Source organism: Herpailurus yagouaroundi, unplaced genomic scaffold (assembly GCF_014898765.1).
Source record: "Herpailurus yagouaroundi ecotype Mexico unplaced genomic scaffold, PumYag 28, whole genome shotgun sequence".
Lineage (NCBI taxonomy): Eukaryota > Metazoa > Chordata > Mammalia > Carnivora > Felidae > Herpailurus > Herpailurus yagouaroundi.
This window is the reverse complement of record NW_024412376.1, coordinates 43,699,089-43,725,410: the sequence shown is the minus strand read 5'-3', so window position 1 is coordinate 43,725,410 and position 26,322 is coordinate 43,699,089. Positions and strand designations below refer to the sequence as shown.

Below are 26,322 nucleotides of genomic sequence, written 5' to 3'. Positions count from 1 at the left end.
ACTTGAGTTATATTTCAGTTGAACATTTATTCCAATAGGCTGGAAATTGCTTGGCGGAGTTTGGAGTCTTCCTGATGTCACCAGTCTGTTAATAGGCCCAGTTTGTGTGTACCCCACGTTTGAAGCTTCTGGGAGGTAAAAAAGCGGTCTGCGCTCACGGGCCTTTGCACGCCGCGGGCGCCCGGGGCTGGACCCTGGCTCCGTTCCCCGGACTACTAAAGTGCCAAGGCCGGAAGGGTATGAATGTTACTCTCCAGCTTTGGAGGCGAACGATCCAATACGGACCTGCTTCACTTCTCGGCAGATTCCCAGCGCCCGACCAACTTCCCCACCCCGACGCAGGCCCACAGGCCTTAAAGCACACGCGTTCCGGGCACACGACGGCATTCCGCGGCCACGTCCGCCAGGACCCTAGTCCCGCCCCGCGCCGCCCTCCAGCCCCCGGCGCCCTCCGGACTCCGCGCGTCCGGCACCGGGTCCTGCGTCTGCGCGTCGCGGCCAGCGCGGGGCGGGGCGAACCCTGCCTGGCGGAAGGGGTGGGGCAGGGCCGCACTTCCGTGGCTTCGGGAGGGTGAGTGCGGGGTGGGGGTTGCGCGAGGCATCTGGAGCCCGAGCTGGGCTCTGGCCTCCGGCCGCCGGTGGGGGCCAACCCCAGCGTCGGGGGCGCCTCCTGGAGGATTTGGGGTGGGGAAGGGAAAAGGAGAATATTGTTGGATTGGGCGATATCGGGAATGCGGGGTATGTGCTGACAGGCAGGCGTCGGCAAGTTTGGTTCAAAGGGACGGGTCGCGCTGTAAAACAATATTTTAAAATTTACATCATTTTAGTCAGGTTTGTGAGCTTACTGTTGTGCGACAGTAAGGAAATTTTGGTGAGGTTGCTGGTCCCTTGCCGATGCCAAACTTGGTGAATGGTTAACCAAAGGATGGAGAGGGAAAAGGCACGATAGTCCAGTGTAGCTACAGTCAAAGAGTGAAATTAAAACTTGTATGGAATATAATCTAGGATGTAAAGTAGGTTCATACTGAAAGTCACAGAGTACCTAGACTTTGTCAAGTACTCTGGAAAGGCATGGGCTAAGTCTCTTCTAGCAGACATACTGTATTCAAATAATTTATATTTCTTATTAGCAAATGAAAGACCACCTAAGCAAAAATGCCATGATAAATTTTTTTATTATCTTTCTTAAGAGTTGTGCCCTAGTACATATACATAGGAAAACTGATCATTATAGCTCTTCCAAGTTGGTAGGAAATCAACTTTCCTGGAGGCCTGTGAAGATACTAAATCATTTTGGGTCATCTGCAATGTCCACAAAGTATTATTTTATTTTTTTTCAGTTTATTAGGGAGAGAGAGAATCCCAAGCAGGCTCTTCATTGTCCGTGCAGAGCCTGACTGGGGCTTGACCTCAGGAACCATGAGATCATGACTTGAGCCGAAATCAGGAGTTGGATGCTTAACTAACTGAGCCACCCAGGCTCCCCCCACAAATATTCTTTTATTAGTAAACAATATTGTTTTGTGCTCAAGGTAATAAGAATTTTAAAAAGGGAACAATTCAGTGTTTTTTAGGGCTGTGTTCTGTTAGAGGCAAAACAAATGCTAAAAGTTATGTAACCATAAGAAATGTAAATATCATCTTGAGATATTTGAAGACTAAAGGAAACCTATATTTGGCATGGGAAGGACTGGCGACTGCTTGAAACATTTGCCTGTTAGCTGACTGTTCCTCATATAGTCATGTATGAGGATATGTGGGTCCCTCATACATAGATGTACATAGGGCTCCCCAAGACCATTTTGGATTTGAACTTGGGTGATAGCAATCGGGGTGAATGAAAACGTTTAATGGTGATGAAATTTTAAAAAATAGAGATTTCCCAAACAGATTGAAACCTAAAAGTGGAAATTGGGAAATGTGAGTCGTAACTGGAAATGTGATAAAAGGTATAGTGGACAGGGAACCTTAGAGTATTTCCTGCATGAGTTCCGTATGTGTTCGGTATTACTCTTATATAACAATGACCTATTTAAAAGTTGCTTGTTTAAAAAGTCATTCTGCTCTACCAAAATTTCCTGAGATTATTTGAAAAGGAGAATGTAAAACCTGTGGGGGATGGTGGGAGATGGTAAACAGATTAATGGCACCTGACAGTTTATCTTCTAATCAAAAATGATTACCATTGAGAAATGGAAACACATGGTGTAACACTGCATTGCCTGTATGAACTGTGCTTTGCTGCAGACACTGACCTAAGGTATTGATTTTGGAACTCCTGTATGCTTTTTCTTGCCAGGGTAGTTATTGAAATTGAGAATATTCATTGGATCAATTTCAAGACAAATATCCCAAGTCAGACTGGCTGCTGCTGAGCAAATTTTTAATGAAGGAAAACATCCATATATTGAAATAAGACCTTAAGAAGAGAATCCTTAAATAAATATATATTTACTGTAAAATCTAGCAAAATGTATGTTTTCAAACATTGATTAATTGAGTAATCAGCATAATGGAGTTATTGACCCATACAAAATTCTAGTACACATTCTTTTATTCTGTGAGCAATAAAATATGCTGTGGGTACAAAGATAACTCATAGTCTAGGCAAGACTAACAACTTAACAATGTGACCGGCATTATAATTGAGGGATGTAGCCTGCATAGGATGACAAGAGATATGAGTGACAACTGAAAGGGCATGGAGAGGGGCAGAGAACTGTTTATAGAGGAGACACTTGGGTTGAGTTTTGAAGGCTGAAGAGGAATTTGTGAGATGATTAAAGGAGAGAAGGGATGCCAATCAGAAGGAACATCATGGACAATGGCCAAGATGTTTAAGAGTGGTTTTTCTGGGACCTGCGTGCAGATCAGAATAGTTATAGCCATGTGGTAAAAGTGGAGGAGGGGAATGAATTAAGTTGGAGTTGGAGAGTTATTATTTATGTAATAACTGTCTTAGCTGGATTGTAAACTTTATGATGTCAGAAGCTATGTTGGGCCCATATACCAATGTATAGCACAGTGCCTGGCATATAGTAGGTTCTCAATAAATAGTTGCTGAATAAATGAATGGCTGAATCCCAGGAAAACTTTTTATTTATTTTTTTTACAGATAAGGCAGAGGGAACTTTTTAAGTATTTTAAACAGAGGAGTAAAATAGATTTACATATTATGATGATAAGTGGTAATATGGTCATAGTAGATGAGCGTTTTTCAGGCGTAAGGTTGTACCTGCGGTAGGTTGTAATCTGCATTAAAAAAAAAAAAACAGAATAGAAAAGGTAACATTAGAGTGTATCACGTGAATTAGCAGTAAGAAATGTTTTGTGAAACTTTTGTTTCAACTATATTCCTATTTGTTGGCCTGATGTAAGTGTGTTTCTTCCCATGGACCGTGATCAAAGCTTGAAAGCCATTATAGTAAGGTGGGAATGAGGGTGGTGTAGAGGGAATGGATATAAAAGAAGTATTGGAGGAAAACAAATGTGATTCTTAAAATGTTGCTGTCCATGTGAACCTTTTGCTTGAGAGGGGGTTCACTTACCAACTCATTTTAGTGTTTTTGCCCACTTGGTGTTTTTCACTGTATATTAACAAATTGACATTCTGGTTTATTACAAATGACAGTGCTTTGAGACATCTCACTAATGTTGTAAATGCTGCAAAATTTCTCTATTTTGGTAGTACACAGCTTAAAATTGTAGGATGAGACCTCCACGATTCTCAGGAATCATGAAAATTCATTGAAACAGTTTAATTTGATTATTGGCCAAGTTTTAAAATTTCTTTCCTTAAGAAAGCAGGAGAAGATGCTTAGTTACATGTGCAGATGGGAAGTCTTTTTCCCTACCTCCATAATTTTGCTACTCTAGAGGCTTAGTCTGTTCTGTAGGTGACCTATTATAATGGTGGAGGGTTGTTCAGACAAGGCTGAATTACACTGACTTTAAAAGAAATTATGGACTTCTTCAAAATCTGGTTGATTCATTAAATTAATGGGTTTAAGTATGTTATGCACTGAGTTATCAGGTGTGAATTATTTGTGGAGTGAAAAACATTTAAAACTTGTACAAATTTGGCTTATTCTATCACCAAATATACTATTGGGATCTCCTACTGGTAAGGTTTGTACAGAAGATGTAAACTAATTTTTCATTATGGCTTAAGCAAAAAGAAAAAAAAAATGAAGATAAACAGCCTGCCATAATCATTCTATATTTAAATGTAAAGGGTTATTTGGTGTTCTCTTGATGTGACATGACACCACCTGTCTTCATATGGATCTGGATTTTTTTATTGTTATTTTTATTTTTTTAACTTTATCGAGAGAGAGAGAGAGAGAGAGAGAGAGAGAGAGAGAGAGAGAGAAAGCACAAGCAGGGGAGGGGCAGAGAGAAGCACAAGCAGGGGAGGGGCAGAGAGAAGGAGAAACAGAATCCCAAGCAGGCTCCACACCATCACCATCAGCGCAGAGCCTGACACAGGTCTCGAACCCACGAACCGAGAGATCATGACCTTTGATTCAAGATCAGGATTGGGACACTTAACCGACCAAGCCACCCAGGTGCCCCATACATCTGATTTTTCAAATCCATAGTTTTTCCCAAGTTCTGCCATTAGTTGTGAGGCCTTAAGTCAATCGATGTAACTTTACTGAGCTTCACCTATAAAATAGAATCTTGTCTGCTATTGTGAGGCTTAGCTGAGGAAATGTATACAGGATTGTCTCACACATGATAAACGCTCAGTGAAAGGTAACAGCTGCTGCTCTGCTGTTCACATGGTCCAGAAGGTTTGGGGGCAGCAAGAAAATCAGCCCCCAGAGATTTGAAGGTGTAAAAACCTTGAATTATATACATCTGGGTAGCTCTTTGGTTTTCGCAAAAGAATGGGGGAAAATGATATCTTTTTCCTGATTCTTGTCACTTAAAAGCCATTTAAGATCTGTATTGGCATCAAAGGACAGAGAACTTCATAATCCCAAACTGTGATAAACTCTGCAGTGTAAACTATAAGCTTGTCAGATAGTTGGTCTGGATTTTCTGAAAAAAAGACTTTGATTAAATTATTGTAAGAAATGACTATTCTAAATGTTAGAGCAACTTATATTACTATTTATTAGACAGTTTTTAGTTTCATCTCATTTATTTAGGGAATACTGTTTGTTTGCATCATTAGAAGTGGACATATTTCATCTAGTGAACTCTTGTTACTGGGTTTTGATTCCTTACAAATTTATCTTTCTGTTTTTCTGTTTTGGAAGATTAGTTAGATGTCAAAGGTGCCTTGATTCAAAACAGGGAACTTAGAAGGTAGAATGTTTTTAGATCACACAGGTTAAGGAGGTACTCACACTTTCCTTTCAAGTATATTAGATTAACATAAGTAGAGAGTCCACTCATGAACCTTAAAAAAATTAACCGATTACTATATGCCTGGCATTGTGCTGGATTCCGAGGAAACAGAATAAGACACTGTCTCTTCTCTGGGACAGTCATTGGCTGGGCTGAGGGATGAGAATTGGTGGGGAGAGATCTGTAAATAGATAAATCAGAAAAGATGAATAAAACGTTGTGGAGCTTTGCAGATAGAACAGGTGACTGCCTGGGAAAGGTGGGGGAAGATGTGTCCTAGAAGAGGTATGTTTGAACTGAGTAGGAGTTTGTCAAGCAAAAATGTGGAAGATAAGCATTCTGCTAATTTAATTAGCATTCCACCGAATTTTTATTATAGCATATAGAATTTTTGTGTTTGTTTTTTAAAGCTGCCATCCTCAAAAATGGTTAGTAGCCCACGTATACCACATTATTTCAGAGTTGAACTTCATATCTTAATATTATGTTGAACCTCATATCTTAATATGAGAATTCTGATAGAACCTGTGCACAGAAGCATAGCTAAAATATGATTATCACTTTTTTCACCTCATAAATAATTCTTTTTGCTAGGTTTTTGAGTATATATGTTAATTTTATGTTTAATTGAGAAATTGACATATAAATATACATTGAATGTAATGCTGTTGGTCATAGTAACTGTTTAAATTAAGGACTCATCAGGTTTGATTCTCACATTATGAAATCTCAGTGCAGAAGGAAGCAAGTTACAGATTACAGATACAGACAAAGGTAAAAATTAAATCATGAATAGGTACTAGACATTTCTTATTAAAAGTATACAAATTCTGTGTTTTATCTTTAAAACGATTTTTTTTTTTACTATAGCAACTGTATTAGTTTTCTTTTGCTGCTATAACAAATAACTACAAACTTCATAGCTTAAAACAACACGAATTAATTCATCTTAGAGTCCTGTAGGTTAGAAGTCTGACGTAGGTTTTACGGGGCTAGAATCAAGGCATCTTTGTTCCATCCTAGACGTTCAGCAGGGGTGGGCTGAGTCCTCCTCACGTGACATCATTTTGCTGTTCCACCTCCCTCTTTCATTTTAAAGGACTTTGGTGATTATATCGGGTCCACCTGGATTATCCAGGATAATCATTTTATCTTAAAGTCAGCTGATTAGCAACCTTAATTTCATCTGCAACTTTAATTCCACTTTGCCATGTAAGGTAACATATTCATAGGTTCCAGATATTAAGACAAGGACATCTCTGGGGGGGGCCCCCCCCCCCCCAGCTTCTGCCTACAACAGTAACATATGCTTCTTTTAAAAAATCAGAAAAATATGATTAACCAAAAAACAACGTATAAGCACTATAATACCACTCATTTATAGATGAAGTTAATGTTTTGACATATGTATTTCTCTGTATGTGTGTTTATATGTAAAATTCTATGAAAAATGGTGTAACACCTTGTTTCCAGTCACACTTTTGGTAATCCCCTTTGGGCTCATGGATTTAAATCACACCTAAACACTTAATGATTCTCAAATTTACACTTCAGCTCTGACCCCTTCCTGAGACTAGTAACACAACTGCCTACTCAGGATGCCACTTGGATATTTAGTAGGCATCTTAAACTTAACGTATCAGAAACTAAACACGCCTAATCTTACCCAAAACCTGACTTCCTGCAGTCTTCCTCAGTTCATTAAAGAGCAACTCCATCTTTGCTGTGGCTCAGGGTAAGACCTGTGCCTCATCCTTGACTGCTTTCTTTCTGTCCCGTCCTATATCTCATTCATTAACAGGTCCTTTAGAATTCATCCAGAATCCTGATTCAACACCATCCCCACCTGGTTCCTGTCCTCATCATTTCTCATCTGGTTATTGCATTGATCTCTTAGCTGGCCTTCCCATTTCTGTTCTTGCATCCCCATCAGATCCTTTTAAAACAGAAGTCACATCAGGTTCTCCTTTGTCCTATCGCTTCCCTTCTCAGAGTTCCTCCAGTCCTATCTATAGTTGTATGTCCCTCTTTGGCCTTCTCTCTTATATTTCCCCTCTTATTAATGTCTAGCCACACTGGCCTCCTTATATGTCTATTATCTGTTTTCTCTTACTAGGATGTTAGCTTTATGAGGGCAAGAACTTTGTTCTGTTTTGATCATTATATCCCCTAGACTATTGCATGACACATGGTAAATGCTCAAGTGTTTCTTGAATGAGTGCTTTATAATCTTCTTTCTCTGTCTCTCAACATACTACTTTCTCTTTTTTGAGCATAGCTTTGTTGGATAATGAATCAGTCATGGTAAAATTTGTTAAAGGGAATGTTTTAAATAGTTATAATTTTTTCTTAGACTCTATAGACAGCATCTCTCCTATGGGAGGATAGATAGGACTAGGATTGGTAATAAGAATGTTCTGTATCCTGGTCAACATTTCCTCTTCTCTGCGCTTTGGCTCTTCCGAATGCTGCCACTGTCACTGCATACTTTTAAAAAATGCTTTTTACTTGCTTTGGGAGGGGCAGGGTTACTAATACCTTTTAGTCAAAAGACTTCTCCTTTATCCCAAAATAATTTATTAAGAAAAAATGCCACAGAGAGTCAAAAGACCTGAGTTTGAATCCTGGCCCGCCCATTGGTTATGACTAATTTAGTTACCTAACTCACTCTTGTTTTCCTTCCCTTGTTAAGTGAGAATAAATAATAATAATAATAAATATCATAGAATTGTCTGGGGAAATGAAGTGAAATGGAGTATTTGAAAATGGATTATAAGCTCTTGAGTGACAGGCAGGTGGGAAATGAAATGAGTTCAGATCCGCAGCCTTTTTTTATTTGTTTTTCAGCAACTGCAACTTGCCAGCCTCTGTAGTGAGCTTTGAGGATTCTAGTGTGGACAATAAGGTCTTGAATCTGACTTGTCTTTCCCTTAATGCCTTGCCTAAGTCCAGGTCCTCATCATCCCTTTTGGGTCTTTGCTAGGGTTTCCTAAATTGGGCTTTATGTTACCAGGGTCTAATTACTCTTCTTACCACCATTCCCGGTGTTATCTCCTAAAAACCAGAGCTGATGGTGTCACTAACCTTTGTATAGATCACTGTTGTGTCTCCACTGCCAACAAGGCAAAATATAGTTGCTTGGCCTCGGTTTACATCCTGGTCCAGCTTCATCTCCTACACTAGTTCCATATATAGACTAGGCTTCTGCCTCACTGACTTGTTCAATCTTCTCTGATGGCAGGGAAGAGACCAATTTCCATTCGTGACTCTGTACATTAAGTCATCAGCCTGGAAAGCCTGTCTCGTCCTTCAGTTTTTGTTTTTTGTTTTTTGTTTTTTGTTTTTTTGTAATCCTTTCAGACTTAGCCCTGACATTGACCCCTCCATGACTCGAACCTTCTACTCCCCAAGGAGAGTTAGTTTCTATAATTTTCTCTGTTCCCACAGCCCTTCATGGGTTCTTTTTTTTTTTTTTTTTTTTGGACATGGTTTTATTATTATTTTTTTTATTTTTTATTTATTTAATTTACATCTAAGTTAGTTAGCTTATAGTGCAACAGTGATTTCAGGGGTAGATTCCTTAATGCCCCTTACCCATTTAGCCCATCCCCCCTCCCATAATCCCTCCAGTAACCCCTCTGTTTGTTCTCCATATTTAAGAGTCTCTTCTGTTTGTCCCCCTCCCTGTTTTTATATTATTTTTGTTTCCCTTCCCCTACGTTCATCTGTCCTCTGTCTTAAAGTCTTCATGTGAGTGAAGTCATATGATATTTGTCTTTCTCTGATTAATTTCGCTTAGCAAGTACCCTCTAGTTTCATCCATGTAGTTGCAAATGGCAAGATTTCATTCTTTTTGATTGCTGAGTAATACTCCATCGTGTGTGTGTGTGTGTGTGTGTGTGTGTGTGTGTGTGTGTATACACCACTTCTTTATCCATTCATCCATTCATGGACATTTGAGCTCCATACTTTGGCTATTGTTGATAGCACTGCTATAAACATTGGAGTGTATGTGTCCCTTCAAAACAGCATACCTGTATCCCTTGGATAAATGCCTAGTAGTGCAATTGCTGGGTCATAGCGTAGTTCTATTATTAGTTTTTTTGAGGAACCTCCATACTGTTTTCCAGAGTGGCTGCACCAGTTTGCATTCCCATCAGCAGTGCAAAGAGATCCTCTTCGCATCCTCGCCAACATCTGTTGTTGCCTGAGTTGTTAATGTTAGCCGTTCTGACAGGTGTGAAGTAGTATCTCATTGTGGTTTTGATTTGTATTTCCCTGATGATGAGTGATGTTGAGCATTTTTTCATGTGTCAGTTGGCCATCTGGAGGTCTTCTTTGGAGAAATGTCTATTCATGCCTTTTGCCCGTTTCTTCACTGGATTATTTGTTTTTGGGTGTTGAGTTTAAAAAGTTTTTTATAGATTTTGAATACTAACCCTTTATCTGATATGTCATTTGCAAATATCTTCTCCCATTCTGTCGGTTGCCTTTTAGTTTTGCTGATTGTTTCCTTCGCTGTGCAGAAGCTTTTTATTTTGATGAGGTCCCAATAGTTCATTTTTGCTTTTGTTTCCCTTGCCTCTGGAGACGTGTTGAGTAAGAAGTTGCTGCAACCAAGATCAAAGAGGTTTTTGCCTGCTTTCTTCTCGAGGATTTTGATGGCTTCCTGTCTTACATTGAGGTCTTTCATCCATTTTGGGTTTATTTTTGTGTATGGTGTAAGAAAGTGGTCCAGGTTCATTTTTCTGCATGTTGCTGTCCAGTGTTCCCAGCACCACTTGCTGAAGAGACTGTCTTTATTCCACTGAATATTCTTTCCTGCATTGTCAAAGATTAGGTGGCCATACGTTTATGGGTCCATTTCTGGGTTCTTTATTCTGTTCCATTGATCTGAGCATCTGTTCTTGTGCCAGTACCATACTGTCTTGATGATTACAGCTTTGTAATACAGCTTGAAGTCCAGGATTGTGAGGCCTCCTGCTTTGGCTTTCTTCTTTAAGATTGCTTTGGCTATTCGGGGTCTTTTCTGGTTCCATACAAATTCTAGGATTATTTGTTCTAGCTCTGTGAAGAATGCTGGTGTTATTTTGATAGGGGTTGCATTGAATATGTAGATTGCTTTGAGTAGTATCAACATTTTCACAATATTTGTTCTTCCTATCTAGGAGCATGGAATCTTTTTTCCATTTTTTTTCTGTCTTCTTCAGTTTCTTTCATAAGCTTTCTATAGTTTTCAGTGTATAGATTTTTCACCTCTTTGGTTAGATTTATTCCTAGGTATTTTATGGTTTTTGGTGCAATTGTAAATGGGATTGATTCTTTGATTTCTCTTTCTGTTGCTTCATTGTTGGTGTATAGGAATGCAACCAAGTTTTGTGCATTGATTTTATATCCTGCAATTTTGCTGAATTCATGAATCAGTTCTAGCAGTTTTGGGGCAGAATCTTTTGGGTTTTCCATATAAAGTATCATGTCATCTGCAAAGAGTTAAAGTTTGACCTCCTTCTTGCCAATCTGGATGCCTTTTATTTCTTTGTGTTGTCTGATTGCTGAGGCTAAGACTTCCAATACTATGTTGAATAACAGTGGTGAGAGTGGACATCCCTGTCTTGTGCCTGACCTTAGGGGGAAAGCTCTCAGTTTTTCCCCATTGAGGATGATATCAGTATTGGGTCTTTTGTATATGGCTTTTATGATATCAAGCTATGATACTTCTATCCCTACTTTCTGGAGGGTTTTATCAAGAAAGGATGTTGTATTTTGTCAAATGCTTTCTCTGCATCTATTGAGAGGATCATATGGTTCGTGTCCTTTCTTTTATTGATATGATGAATCACATTGATTGTTTTGCAGATATTGAACCAGCCCTGCATCCCAGGTATAAATCCCACTTGGTTGTGGTAAATAATTTTTTTTAATGTATTGCTGGATCTGGCTGGCTAATTAATATTTTGTTGAGGATTTTTGCATCCATGTTCATCAGGGAAATTGGTCTATAATTCTCCTTTTTAGTGGATCCTTTGTCTGGCTTTGGAATCAAGGTAATGCTGGCTTCATAGAAAGAGTTTGGAAGTTTTCCTTCCATTTCTATTTTTTGGAATAGCTTCAAGAGAATAGGTGTTAACTCTTCCTTAAATGTTTGGTAGAATTCCCCTGGAAAGCCATCTGGTCCTGGATTCTTGTTTTTTGGCAGATTTTTGATGACTAATTCGATTTCCTTACTGGTTATGGGTCTGTTCAAATTTTCTATTTCTTCCTGTTTCAGTTTTGGTAGTGTATATGTTTCTAGGAATTTGTCCATTTCTTCCAGATTGCCCATTTTGTTGGCATGTAATTGCTCATAATATTCTCTTATTATTCTCTTTATTTCTGCTGTGTTGGTTGTGATCTCTCCTCTTTCATTCTTGATTTTATTTATTTGGGTCCTCTCCTTTTTCTTTTTGACCAAGCTGGCTAGTGGTTTATCAATTTTGTTAATTCCTTCAAAGAACCAGCTCCTGGTTTCATTATCTGTTCTACTGTTTTTGTTTTATTTTGGTTTGGTTTCAATAGCATTGATTTCTGCTCTAATCTTTATTATTTCCTGTCTTCTGCTGGTTTGGGTTTTACTTGCTGTTCTTTTTCCAGCTCTTTAAAGTGTAAGTTTAGGTTGTATATCTGAGACCTTTCTACCTTCTTTAGGAAGGACTGGATTGCTCTATACTTCCCTCTTATGATTGCCTTTGCTGCATCCCAGAGGTTTTGGGCTGTGGTGTTATCATTTTCATTGGCTTCCATGTACTTTTTAATTTTCTCTTTAACGTCTTGGTTGGCCCATTCATTCTTTATAAGGATGTTCTTTAGTCTCCAAGTATTTGTTACCTGTCCAAATTTTTTCTTGTGGTTGATTTCGAGTTTCATAGCGTTGTGGTCTGAAAATATGCACAGTATGATCTCCATCTTTTTATACTTGTTGAGGGCTGATTTTTTGGACATGGTGTTATTTATTCTGTGGACTTTTGAAGTGCTGAGATTATGTCATTTAGGGTAAGATAATGAGACTGACAGTCCACCTGTCATTAAGAAGGTGTAATGGATTGAATGGTGGCCTTCAAAAAGAAATCCATGTCCTAATCCCTGGAACTTGTGAATGTGACTTTTATTTGGAAAAAAAAAGGGTTTTGCAGATGATATTAAGTTAATGATCTTGTGATGAGATCATCTTTGATTATCTGAGTGGGCCCAATTCAGAGACAAATCTCCACACCGAGGACAGACATGAAGAGAAGGCCAAATGAAGCCCGAGGCAGAGACCTTAATTGTGCATCCATGAGCCAAGGGACACCAGGGGCCACTGGGAGGGGCAGGGAACCGTCTTCCCCTAGAGCCTTCAGAGGGAGTGCAGGCCTGCTAACACTTTGATCTCTGACTTCCAGCCTCTGGAACAGTCAGAGAATACATTTCTGTTGTTTTAAGCCACCCAGGTTGCGGCTATTTGTTACAGCAGCCCTAGGAAATGAATACAGCAGGTCAGAATAAAATGACTGGAACATGGTAAAATGTCATTGTCGTCACCCAACAATAACATTATCATCACTATCATTCTTAAACCTAGCCTGGGACCTGAAAAGTAGCATACACTTAGAAAATAGTGGTCAAATAAAAATACGTTTCTTCCCTGTGAGCTTCCAGTCTGTGGTAATGGTGGAGGTATTGTTGAGAAGTGTGCTTACAGTGAGTTCCAAAATAGATCCCCCTCTGAACTTTTTTGTTTTAAATATCTTTTTTGTATGTTTGTGTGAAGGGTGGTAGTGGATGTTTTAAATTGTTTTTTTAGAACCATTTTTTACACAGTTTTCCATAAACTGTCCTAGAAGAAGACTAATTTTGTACAAATAGAAGTCATATTTCCCCCAAAATAGAAAAAATGATGAGCAGTTACAGTTCTAACAATAAAAAATACTTAAAATGTCTTCTTTTTCCTATTAGAATGTTATTTAGTAAAATTGATTTCATGCTGATTGGTCTTGAAATACAATTTAGAGAGGTACTTTGGAGCAATCAAGTAATTTATTTCATTCTGCTACGAGGAACTGAAAACCAAAATTTTCAAATAATCATAAACCCGAATTTGGTAGGCCATATGTATCATTTGTATGTAAATTGTAGTTTGCCACTGGAAGCTAGATCTGTGACCTAACTCTTAACCAAAGTTTTATAAATTGGTATAATAATAATAAAAGCTAATGCTGTTGATTTAATAAATAATAATAAAAGCTAATACCTCTGTATTTTCTTGACCCTCCATGTACTATGTCAGCTTTTGTTGTCGAATACAGTTTGGAGTGGAGAGTATCAGTAAATCTAAATAAAGCATCCTCATCTAATTCCATAGTGGTTCAAACTTCAGTGTGCTTATTTCTCTACAGAGATTCTGATTCACTGGGGCTGGGAGTATGCAGTTTTAGTAAGTGCCAGGCGGTTCTGGCCATGGTTTTTAAAAAAATCCTCTTTTTTAAATGTTTATTTTCCAAAGAGACAGAGACAGAATGCGAGTGGGTTAGGGGCAGAGAGAGGAAGACACAGAATCTGAAGCAGGCTCCAGGCTCCAAGCTGTCAGCACAGAGCCCGATACGGGGCTCGAACTCATGAGCTATGAGATCATGACCTGAGCCAAAGTCGGATGCTCAACGGACTGAGCCACCCAGGCACCCCTGGCCATGGTTTGAGATAGGCTGATCTAGTTACCATACAAACCTCACAGTTCATTTCACATGGAGGCCCCGGTGGCGGTGGTGGTGGTGATGATGATATGCTTATGTTAGGCCATTCTTTGAATATATAATAGGGTGAGCCTATTGAATACATACATTTATCTAAACTTAGACCTCAAGTGCCTGCACTACTAAGCACTTTTTTTTTTTTTTTTGTAGAGAAAGAGTAAAAGGCTAGCATCAGAGGGATTTTTTTAAACCTTTTGAATGAGTTTCAAAATAGGGTATATTTGATCTGAGGAAGTTGTAAGGTCTGTAAACAGAAGAAAATAAACATGGCATAGAATTTCTACCCTACAGGGGTTTTTTGTATATTTTTTGTTTCGAAGAAAATTTTAATGTACATTGTATTTCACAGTAGAACAGTAACTCCATAATTTAGGGCTACTCTGGTTGTTAACTGTAGGCAAGGGTGGGGGGATCTTCTCTCGTCTTTGGTAAGAAACTTTCACCTATTTGTACTGCCAAGAAGCCTGATTATGTGTGTTTTAGAATATAGAGAAACCACTAAGCTTGCAGTTTTACTAACTTCAGAATCTTAATTGTACATTGAACTGGCAAAAATATGTTTTCTTCTTCTAGGGAATCACAAATCACATTGAGCCAAAAAAACATCCAGTGTTTTCTGCAGTTACAAACAAAATGAATATTCCCATGCTACTACAACACCCTCACCGGCATTTCCTAAAAGGCCTTTTAAGAACACCTTTTCGACGTTACCACTTCATCTTTCACTCAAGTAGTCATCGCGGATCAGGAGTCCCTTGTGCTCAGCCATTTAATTCTCCTGGACTCCATTGTACAAAATGGATGCTGCTGTCAAATGGTTTAAAGAGAAAATTATGTGTACAAACAACTTTAAAGGAACACACAGAAGAACTTTCTGATAAAGAACAAAGATTTGTGGATAAACTTTATACCGGTTTAATCCAAGGGCACAGGGCCTGCTTAGCAGAGGCCATAACTCTTATAGAATCAACCCACAAGAGGAAAAAAGAGTTAGCCCAGGTGCTTCTTCAGAAAGTATTAGTCTACCACAAAGAACAAGAACAAATAAATAAAGGAAAACCACTAGCATTTCGAGTGGGTCAGTCTTTTTTTTTCCCTTTATGTCTGTTCAGTAAATATTTTTCTACATTTTGTCTGTTTTGAAATAGGTCTAAATAGTTTTCAATCTAATGGGAATTCTTTTTTCCTTTTCAGAATTTTGGGCTGGATTTTAAATGCCTTTTCTTTGCAAATACTGGTCTTGTTATGTTGGGGGGTGGAAAACTGTCATGGTCCTTTGAACCAAGGCTCTGTATTTTAAGAGAATAATATAAGATTTCTGTTTTGGCAAGAATCATGCTGTGGCTCCCAGGATAGAATATGCGTATGAGGAACTTTTACAGGTTTACTCCTCTCTCTTGGTAGTCCTTCTGCTTGATAGTCTAAAGTAAATGCCTTGGTTTTGTGTTTCTATCAACTGTAATTATTCTTATCACATTTCAAAATTCTACTTCTCAGGTGTTTCATTAGTTTCTATGGGCAAGCCTCTTTCAGGTACTTTTTGTTAAAGTTTCTGGCAGTTGCTTGGCTCTAAGCACAGCCAACTCAATACCAAAATGTATTTTAAAGGAGGGACCGTATTCATTTGCTATCTAAACTATTAGATGTTCACTCGATTTCTTGAACAGTTGACTAGATTCCATAGTTGTAAATAAGCTTGTTATATATATTTTTTAATCGCGCATTATAAAACAACGTGGATGTGTTTGGGTGGAGTGAGAGCTTTTCATGATGGCAAAATAGGTGATTCCAACCAACTTTCCTACCAAAAAGAACTAGAAATGGTGAACAAAGTGCAGAAATTGAATAAATACACTTAAAATACACTTAAAAGTTGACTGGCATTGCATTAGACTTACATCTCAGTTTATTGATGATATGGGATTAAAGCCTCCTAATTTTTATGGTAACGGTATGAATTTTAAAGATAATTTCAAAAAGAGTTCACCAACCAACATTTGTATTGGTCTATGTTGTTCACACATCCTATTCTGCCATCACTGAAGGAACCCTCATTTTGACAGTACTATGTTGGGTGTTAATAATCTTTACGTATTGCAGATAGACAAAATAGCAGACTCCAAAAGAGAAATTCCAGCTATAACAAAGTGTTTACTTGATACACCTAAAAGATATTTGAAGAGAGAAGGTCCCAGAAATATCTAGAGTTAACCAGCAACTCACACATAACCAATAACTCATAAATTTTCATTGCTATTCTGGTTCTTTTATCTTGGTCTTATGAGGCCAGATAAACCTGTGTCTCTGTGGTAGTTATTTTATTACCATCATAAATATGAGTAACAGATTCAGCACCCGTACCGATGTTTAAGACAGAGACCTGCCCTGAAAACTTCAGTAAGGAGCCAAGCATACCATATGACGTACACATAGTTTTGAATATAATTACAATTAAATGCTTAAGTTTTATATACTTTGTGAACATAACACATATATCTCTTCCTTTATGCCATATGCTGTTCAAAACATTGCAAACATTAACATCTAATTCTTGACGACAACCTGAAGAGATAGGTGCTATCATATGCATTTTATTGCAGAGGAAAAAGGCACAGAATGGTTAAGTAACTTCACCAAGATTACACAGCTCAGAAGAGGTGGAGCTAGAACTGGAACTGGCCACCTGGCTGCAGAGTGTGCGGTCTTATCTGCATGCTCTGTGAACTCTCCAAGCAGGGGAGTTTTCTGCCTCTCTTCAGACAAATTAATTTTTCCTGGATCCAGTTGATAGGATATATTTTGAGTTATGGGTGGGATGAAACAAATTATCCTTCATAAATAGAAAATTATTTTCTCAGTCACTGGGAATTTCTAGAGTAGTGAGTTGTTTTTCCACTGGGAAGATAAAAGTACAGCCCTGGGGTAGGTGGAATAATGACTGGTCATGATGAGAGGTGGGCAGATGTTGAGGGAATGTAGCACATTAACGACAGAGGCAATAAAGTCTGTCCAGAAAGATCTGAGTTATGGTGAAAAGGCATATCCTATTTTATAATCTTATAAAGTGAATTTGGTGAACATATGGAGCTCAGGATTGTTTTCTTCCTCTCTATTACTCAGGAACTAGAGAAATAGTGTTTTGTTTCATTTAGGAAATGTGAAATACATTAATAGGAGTTTTAATAAATTAGGAGAAATAGAAGGTAATCTATTTGAATAGAACTTATCATAGGGCTGATTTCATTTCTTAAATTAGAAGGATTCTCTCTACTGTAGGATTGTCTGGGCCCCCTGGTGCTGGAAAATCAACCTTCATAGAATATTTTGGAAAAATGCTTACTGAGAGAGGACACAAATTATCCGTGCTAGCTGTGGACCCTTCTTCTTGTACCAGTGGTGGTGAGTATTGCTGATTCTTTTTAAACTGCAAAGCAGAGGCTCGTGGGGCTCTCTGTTATAATTTAGTGGGAATTTGCACAGTCAGGTGACTTCTAACCTCTAGCGGAGTTTGGTCTCACTGAAAGAAGGGAGTCCTAGGGGCAAGGTGGAGATTGAGGGAGGTAGTTTGGGGTATTAGGCTCCTTGGCTTGTGTAGTCCAGGAGTAGCCTGGCTACTTAGAGAACTAGGAAAACAGGTGCCAGAAGTTGAAGATCATCAAAAGCAAATTTGAGCCCTCTATCACACCTGAGGCCAGGCCCCCACTTCCCTCCTGTTGTTTCCTCCTGGCAGCATCAGCCCCTATGCAGTTCAGAAAATGGGTCCGTCTGTTCATTGCCTTTTTTCTTATATTGTTGTAACATCTCTTAAGCTTAAAAGAAAATCTTATTGCTCTTTACAATTTGTCACCTGTTGATATTACATGTTCAGTTCAACAGAAAGCTCTTAGGGGGTCCATGTAATATACCGCTGTTGTCCCTACAGCACTTAGCATGGTATGTCACGTACAGTGCTCAGCAATTACTGATTCAGGGTCACACAGTCATCCGAGTTTACTCACAGCTCATCAGAGATACGATGAATAAACTTAGTTTCCCCAAAGGATCATTTAAGGAAAACATAAAGCATGCCATATAAATAGGAAGGTTTTTCTTCCCTTATCCCTCTTTATGATTTAGGCTTCTCACATTGCAGTTATTCATTTCACAGGTGTTTGAATGTCTGCTATAGGCCAGGCATTGTACAAGGAAGGTACCATGTTGTGTAATGGTGAATGAGACACAGTCCCCTGGCCTACGGAGCTCTGTATCTAACGAGGGAAACAGACATGTACACACAGGCCATTACAATGTAATGTGTGTTGTGGCGGGGGAAGGGAATACAGGGCACTTTGTGGAAATGTTTGGTTTGCATACAGTGGGTTTAACGCTAAAAAATAGAGATGATATCATCATATTTTCGGGGCTTTAGGTCAGTAGAAAGGTGGCTGTCACCACCCATTGAGAACTTTAGCTGAGAGTATGCACGGTTTTTGATTCACTAAAATAAAAATGTTAACCATAAAATAAAATTGTATTTACAACGTTCAAGATTAAATCCATACCAGTGTATTATCTTATTTTCAGTCTAAGAACTTTGGTAAAGGTAAGTATTTGAACAAAGAATTTTTTTTCTTTAGTGTTTGTTTATTTTTGAGAGCGGGAGCTCAAGCAGGGCAGGGGCAGAGAGGGGGGACAGAGGATCCAAAGCAGGCTCTGTGCTGACAGCAGTGAGCCTGATGTGGGGCTTGAATTCAAGAACTGCGAGATCAGAACCTGAGCCAAAGTCAGCACTTAACCGACTGAGTCACCCAAGTGCCCCAGAACAAATAATTTTTTTTATGGTGGCTCTCATTTTCATATAGGTGAGAGATCCTTTTTTCTCTATTCCTTTGTAGTATTCTAGAATACTTGCAGTAGCAAAAGAAAACCATAGCTTGAGATAGTGATAGCAGGTATGGTGACAAGATAGTCTGATTAAAGTTGCATAGCTATGTGGTTCTTAATTCTTAAACTAAAAATGAACGCCCCTTTCTCAGGTAAGAAAAAAAAATACATGTATAGACTTTGAAAGAAAAAAATACATGGGGATAAACAAGACACTATAAGTTTACATTTCTACTTTAATATTGCTATAGGACTGTGCATTTGAAAGTAGCATGATGCCAAGGTTGAGAAGCATTCCTTTTTTGGCCTGTAGTCAACCCTTGTTGTGTTTTGGATTCACAGATTCCAGCAGTAGCTTTGAGACTTCCCTTAGGGTCTGCAAGTGACAGTTTTGGACTCACTGGCTAAGACAATTATATGGGAGAGTAATTTCATAATGTTTAGTTCAGTGTGTTAAGATCTATAGGATAATAATTTAAAGTATAGCTTTGGCAGATTGTTGACTTATCCAGAGATGATTTCATGTAGAAAATTGTTTTAGGAAAAAGTTTTAGAAAAACATCTAAATATTTTTAGAAAAAAGTAAATAAGGTAGTTGAGATGCATGGTAGGCGTGTGCTCGAGAATTAGAACCTATGGGAACTCTGAACTGGAGTCATGAGTGGAGAGATCATATCTTTAAGGAACTTCTCAATGTTTAGCGTCAACTTTATGTGGAAAAGTTAGCTCTTGGGCAGAATGAAAATTGAAATTCGGGTTAGAACAGCACTACACCTCCAATGTTGTTATATGGGAAAAAGTAAAAGTTAAAGGGAATTTCAACAGTTCCAAGGCTTTTATTTTAGTCTTTTAGAATTTGCAAGTAGTGACGTTTACCAAAATACTGTCGTAAACCTTGGAACATCATTCATTCTGTACCATAGGTATTAAATTAATTGCCTACTGGGAACCGGCAGTCATTACAGAAAATGTAAGACGTGGTTCCATGGGCAAGGAACTTATATTAAAGCACTGGCACTAATGACAGTCTTGGTGTGGGACACTGAATGATGCTTAGCAGTATCCTTGGCCTCTACCCACCAGATGCCGGTAGCATCCTGCCCCCCGTTGTGACAAGTAAAAATATCTTCAGACATTGCCAGATTTCCTCTGGGGTCATAATCATCTCCAGTTGCAAACCATAAAGACAACAATGTTAAAAGGACAGTAAAGAAGCTGTCTTGGCTGGAATTGGAAGATTGATTTGGGGGCAGTGGAAGCTGAAATTGGACAGGTAAGGTAGGGCTGCATTGTGAGGGCCTTTAGTGTTAGACTGAAGAATATAGATTTGAACCTCTAGCCAATGGAAAGCCGTTATAAATTTTGAGAGGCTTGAGGTGTTAACTTGACATCATATATGCTGTGTAGTGCTAAAGCTCAATTATATGAAATGATTTTGAGATCTTGGGAGAAATGTCATAAGGCACTTCCCCTGGGAATTGGCTGATTGATAATTGGCCCCTATAGGTGTTCCATGATTATAAAATGTAAATGTGTGTTTTAGGATCACTCTTAGGTGATAAAACCCGAATGACTGAGTTATCAAGAGATATGAATGCATACATCAGGCCATCTCCTACTAGAGGGACTTTAGGAGGTGTGACAAGGACCACAAATGAAGCCATTCTGTTGTGCGAAGGAGGGGGATATGACATCATTCTTATTGAAACCGTAGGTGAGTATGATTTTCTGTTTCATAACAATGAAGTACTATAACAAATGCTATATAAAGATGAGTGACAGCTAATACCATTTTGTTCATTGAGCATGTATTTACTAAAGGTGTCATTAAATACTAGGTACTGTATCTTGGATTCTATAGGAGATATGAGAATATGGGCTATCATCCTTACCTTTAAAGAAAAGCCATGTGTCTGGAGAACTGTTACACAGGGGTGGTGTGTTGTAAGTACCAGACGAGAACTGTAAGCATTGGAAACGATATTTTAACATAACACCTATTTTGTTTAAAGCACATTTCACATGTCTTCAATATTCGCTCAGAAAATTCATGTAGCTGGGTACCTTTTTAATACAGGGCCATGTTTTACTTCATCTTTATATCCCTAGCACATAGTTATACCCAGTGAAAATACTGAAATGGAAGCCCCAAGAAATTCGCCTTCCTCTGGAGAGACAATCCACTATTACTGAGTGATAAATGTTTGTGACACAGTCTGACTTGGGTTTTTTTTTTTTTTTCAACGTTTATTTATTTTTGGGACAGAGAGAGACAGAGCATGAACGGGGGAGGGGCAGAGAGAGAGGGAGACACAGAATCGGAAACAGGCTCCAGGCTCCGAGCCATCAGCCCAGAGCCCGACGCGGGGCTCGAACTCACGGACCGCGAGATCGTGACCTGGCTGAAGTCGGACGCCCAACCGACTGCACCACCCAGGCGCCCCTGACTTGGGTTTGAGGGATCATGGAAGACTTCCAGGAGGAGGTGACAGTTAAACTCCATGCTGAAGGAGGAATTGGAGTTAAATAAAATGAAATAAAGAGAATGAGAGGACATGGCCCATTTAGAGAACTGCAGTTTGCTCAGGAGATATAGGGCATAGAGTGTGGAGGCCGGGCATGAAGAGAGATGGGGCTGGAGACTAGAAACTCCACCATCTAAGGGTGGATGGGGAAGAGTTGCCCATGCGGTAGTAGGAGAATCAAGGTAGAGGACCATAAGAACCAAGTGCATGACCTGGAAGTTGCATTTGACTGCTTGTCCCAGAGACTCGAAGTAACTGTGACTCAAACAGAGAGTGGTTTATTTTTTGTAAACAGAAGAAACCTGGAGGCAGGCAGTCCCAAGCAGGCCTGGTCATTGTACAGTGCCCTCGGTGTCCCGGGTTTCTGTCTCTGCTCTCCATTCTTGGCACTTAGTTCCCATCCTCAGGGTTGCTCATGGTTAAAAGACAGCTGATGAAGCTTGAACTGTCACATCCACCTTCTAGGTAGGGGGAGGGAAGGTGGGGGGAAGGGGTGGGCCCCTCCTAGCTGGGTCAGCTCCCTTTCAAGAACTTTCCTGAAAGCCCCATCTAGTGACTTTGGCTTTCACTAATTAATCATCTCTAGCTGAAATGGGTTCAGGTGACTGTGGGCTTTCGCCTGGTACATCGATGCTTCTGACAACATTGGGATAAGGAAATAGGGGAGAATAAATATGGAATGGACAACCAGAAGTCTCTGCCACCCCAATGGACAGAATTTCGAGAGGAGTTTCAGTGGAGCAGGTGATGTGGAAGTCAGATTTAAGTGGATTGAAATTAATGTGAAGTAATGAAGTGAAGACCAGTGAGCACACGTTGATTTTTTTTTTTTTTCTAGACACTTAGGTATAAAGAGAAATGAGAAATATGGTGATAATTGGAGTAGGTTGTGAGTTTTTGTCTTATTTTTTTCCTGTTTGTTTGGTTTTCAGATGACCAAGACATGAGCACAATTCCTGTCAGGTGTTGGGGGACAAGAGCCCGTAGACTAAGGAAGTTAAAGATAAAGCAAGGGCGGGGCGCCTGGGTGGCGCAGTCGGTTAAGCGTCCGACTTCAGCCAGGTCACGATCTCGCGGTCCGTGAGTTCGAGCCCCGTGTCGGGCTCTGGGCTGATGGCTCGGAGCCTGGAGCCTATTTCCGATTCTGTGTCTCCCTCTCTCTCTGCCCCTCCCCCGTTCATGCTCTGTCTCTCTCTGTCCCAAAAATAAATAAAAAACGTTGGAAAAAAAATTAAAAAAAAAAAAAGATAAAGCAAGGGCAAGGGCACAGAGGAAGTGGGAAGGAAAGAGAGGGTAACCTTCAGCCAGTACTTCTTATACTGCGACTGGAGAGGAGGCAGTGAGCAGAGCTGGTGTTCGGGCCCGCTGATCTGCAGAGGGTGGAGAGGGAAAAGCTGAGGGGGTTCTTGCCTTCATTTCACCGCCACGTAGGAGTCATGGTCATCATCATGCGGGGAGATTATGGCACAGTAAATGTTTGTAATAGCCACTGTGAGAAATGGGAAGGCAGCTGACTGAGGGCGTTTGGGGGCATTGCTTTTACCAGGCAGTGAGGAGGAGGTAGCAGATGTTAGACACCATGATCCTGCTGTGGTGCCTCTTCTCCGGCACTCTTATGGAGGAGAGAACACGGGTAGTTGGACTGATCCATGGGTGGGGGTTTGCGGGGCTCACAGGAAGTTGAGAAGGCAAGAAAGCTGAACATCTTGACAGACATGATCTAGGGTTTAGAGCCACATTGCTCAAGCTGCTTACCACTGAGAGGGAAGCCAGGAAAGAGTTGCAAGGGGGGAGGAGAGAATGGACATCTCGATGTTCTCCATTCAGCCAAGACTAAGGCTAATGGGAATAAGCGAAGGGGAGAGCTGGGAAGGTCACAGTTTGCTCATAGGAAAGCAGTGCGTTTAATACATTCTCGAGAGGTGGGGTGTTTAAAGTGGGATCAGGCTGAGTGTGTGATCGTGGGTACAAGTGAATGAAGTGGAACGGGAATGGTGGTCAAGGTAGTTGAGAAAGCAAATTACTATGAATATTTTAGCATATAGTTGTGATTTACATTTGCAGGTGTGGGTCAGTCGGAGTTTGCTGTTGCTGATATGGTTGACATGTTTGTTTTACTACTGCCACCAGCAGGAGGAGATGAATTGCAGGTAATTATATTGACTTTTTTTTCTCCCCAAACACAAAGTATACATCTCTGAAAGTACAAATTTCCAGTGTTGTACTTCTGTAAATGAAGTTGCTGTTAATGTAGGGAAAGAAACAGCATTCATATTGGCTAAAGTACTGAGCCAAAGACAGATTCTCTATGTTTTTTCTCAACTTACAGTAATAGAGTTTATGACCTCGAGCTAACCATACAACTTAGATTTTTCCACCCGCAACACGGGAGTGAATGGAATACGTGGACAGCTCCAGCCAAAAGAGACTACTGTTGTGTGGGTGTTTGTAGTACAGAGACTGAGGCACTGTTTGCTATCAGGTTATTTTTCTTCAAATGTAAATTGGAGGAAAAAATTACAAACATTAAGGAAAACTTCAAAGACTTTGTTTATGGAAATGCAGATGTTAGCGATAGGTGTCTTCTCTTTTTAAGCACTTAATGACGGATGATTTTGCATCCTGCAGTGTTAGCTCATGAGAAAGGGAACCCATCATGAGGCAGTGTGAATTGTCTCCTGCCACTCATTCATGTGGTGTCTTAATGACATATTTACTCTAATCGTGAATGTATCTTAGCATGTTAGTCTCTAAACTTGGAAGAGACATTGTAGATGACTTCCATAATCCCAACAGCTGGTGGTTCTGAGTAATTTCTGTTGAGTAACTGTAATTCCTGGAACCCAGGGTTTAGGAAGATGTAGAGGAAAAGTTAGTTAATAAAGTGCGTGACTCTCAATTGACTATTGTCCCATTTTTGGCTACAATTAAATGAAGTATTTCTGATACATCACTGTCTTTTTCACTTTAGGGTATCAAAAGAGGCATAATTGAGATGGCAGATCTGGTAGCTATAACTAAATCTGATGGAGACTTGATCGTGCCAGCTCGAAGGATGCAAGCAGAGTATGTGAGTGCACTGAAATTACTCCACAGGCGTTCAGAAGTCTGGAGACCAAAGGTTAGCTCGCCTTCCTTTCTGCATTTTCACCGAGTGGATCGTGCACATTAGAAGAGAGGATGCAAGTCCCAAGCTAGACAGATAATCAATCTTTGCTTGTATGTGAGATTACAATTTTAAAATTATGACAAAGCCAGAGTGTGCAGTCATGATTTTAAATCTAATCCTTCAACCACTAGATGTCAAAAACTAGATGTGAGGGGATAGATTAGATTGCTTAATGCTTGACTTGAGCCATTTGGAAGTGATAGCAAATCCATTCTGAAAGGAACCATTCTTAAGATTATGGAGTAATTAGTGATTTGATTATCTTTATTAGAGTTTGAGTAGGAGAGAAGAGGCTTTTGATGTGATAGCTTCCCTTCCCATTATGCTTGTTGGGTGCTATTTTCAATAAGGAAAAAAAAAGACAAATTCTGTAATAAATGGTACAGTAATATTGATGTGGGCAGCTTTACCTGCAGGAGGACACTGTGTTATTAAAGAATAAGCTACACTCACTACAGTGAGAACAGCCACAACCTGTCTTCCCATCAGCTCCCGGTCTCCCTGGTCACCGCTGGTCAACACTGCAATGCGTTGTACTTGCAGGTGCTGGATGCTCAGCTCTTGGCACCTGCTGAATCAGGGAACTCTGACAAAGGGAGGGTATGGGGCTATTTTCTCAACTGAGTTTCATGGTCTGGCACTCAGGCCTCAGGGAAACCCACCCAGCCCTGCCCTTCTCATCCTCGTGACCCTCTCGCAGTTTGTCTGTGTTGCCCCTGAAGACCATCTGAGCGATCCTAACAATTGACCAGAATAGACCCTGGGCTAAAGATATTGACCTTGAATCAGTGTCTTGTTTCTGCATGTATTTAGTAATCCTAGTAAGTGACCTCAGTCTGTTTCTCAGTATATTCACTTCAACACAGTGATAAAATGTCTCCGTTTCACTTGCCTATTTTCATACACTTTAAGACTTAATTGGCAGGAAACCAGACTCCCCGTGAAAATGTTTTCTATCATTTTAAGTAAAACGGTTTTGGGTTCTTCCCTATTTAATAGGTAATTCGTATTTCTGCCAGAAGTGGAGAGGGGATCACTGAAATGTGGGATAAAATGAAAGAATTCCAGGACCTCATGCTCGCCAGTGGGGAGCTGACTGCCAAACGACAGAAGCAGCAGAAAGTTTGGATGTGGAATCTCATTCAGGAAAGTGTGTTAGACCATTTCAGGACCCATCCCGCAGTCCGGGAGCAGATTCCTCTTCTGGAAAAAAAGGTTCTCAGTGGAGCCCTGTCCCCAGGACTAGCCGCAGATGTGTTGTTGAAAACTTTTAAAAGCAGAGACTTGTGAAATGTATCCTATATAATGATTTTATATGACATTGCATAAAGTATTTTAATATTAAAGGTCACTTATATGCCTGTATTTTCAGCAATTCTTTTGTGGTGCCCTGGGCCCCATTTGTGAACTATGCTTGAAAAGTCAAAGAATGTTAGATATGGCTGGCAAAGGTCAGGCAGTCGGCAGTATTTGTAAGGTACCTGTTGTATGTTACTGATTTCCATTTCTTTCTATTCTCGTACGCTGCCATGGCAGCTGGTAGGATAGTTTCTTCTCATCAGTCATAAGCAGAGAAAGCTGAGGAGAACAAAAGAAGGTCATGTACCTTCTTTGATTTCTTTGATTCCATATTCGCTGAGTT

At 39.8% G+C, this 26,322-nt stretch overlaps 1 protein-coding gene across 3 annotated transcripts; it reads left to right on the top strand.

Annotated features, from left to right (window-relative positions):
- The first annotated feature begins 450 nt into the window (after nt 1–450).
- Nucleotides 451–26,045, top strand: MMAA (metabolism of cobalamin associated A). Of its 3 annotated transcripts, none has more exons than XM_040473069.1 (7): nt 451–571; nt 14,697–15,201; nt 17,400–17,522; nt 20,530–20,700; nt 23,576–23,661; nt 24,483–24,632; nt 25,680–26,045. In XM_040473069.1, exons 2-7 carry the CDS (start codon nt 14,757–14,759, stop codon nt 25,968–25,970), a joined length of 1,266 nt encoding a protein of 421 aa, XP_040329003.1. In that variant the 5' UTR covers nt 451–571; nt 14,697–14,756; the 3' UTR covers nt 25,971–26,045. The 3 variants fall into 3 exon arrangements, with proteins under 3 accessions (XP_040329003.1, XP_040329008.1, XP_040328996.1); XM_040473074.1 differs by lacking the exon at nt 451–571 and adding an exon at nt 584–638; XM_040473062.1 differs by lacking the exon at nt 451–571 and adding an exon at nt 4,526–4,568.
- Nucleotides 26,046–26,322: the final 277 nt, after the last annotated feature.

Coding starts and splice junctions, on each gene's coding strand:
- MMAA (XM_040473069.1), top strand. CDS start 14,757: ATGAATATTCCCATGCTACTACAACACCCTCACCGGCATTTCCTAAAA. Junction 17,523..20,529: donor TTCTTCTTGTACCAGTGGTG/GTGAGTATTGCT, acceptor TGTGTGTTTTAG/GATCACTCTTAGGTGATAAA. Junction 20,701..23,575: donor CATTCTTATTGAAACCGTAG/GTGAGTATGATT, acceptor TTACATTTGCAG/GTGTGGGTCAGTCGGAGTTT.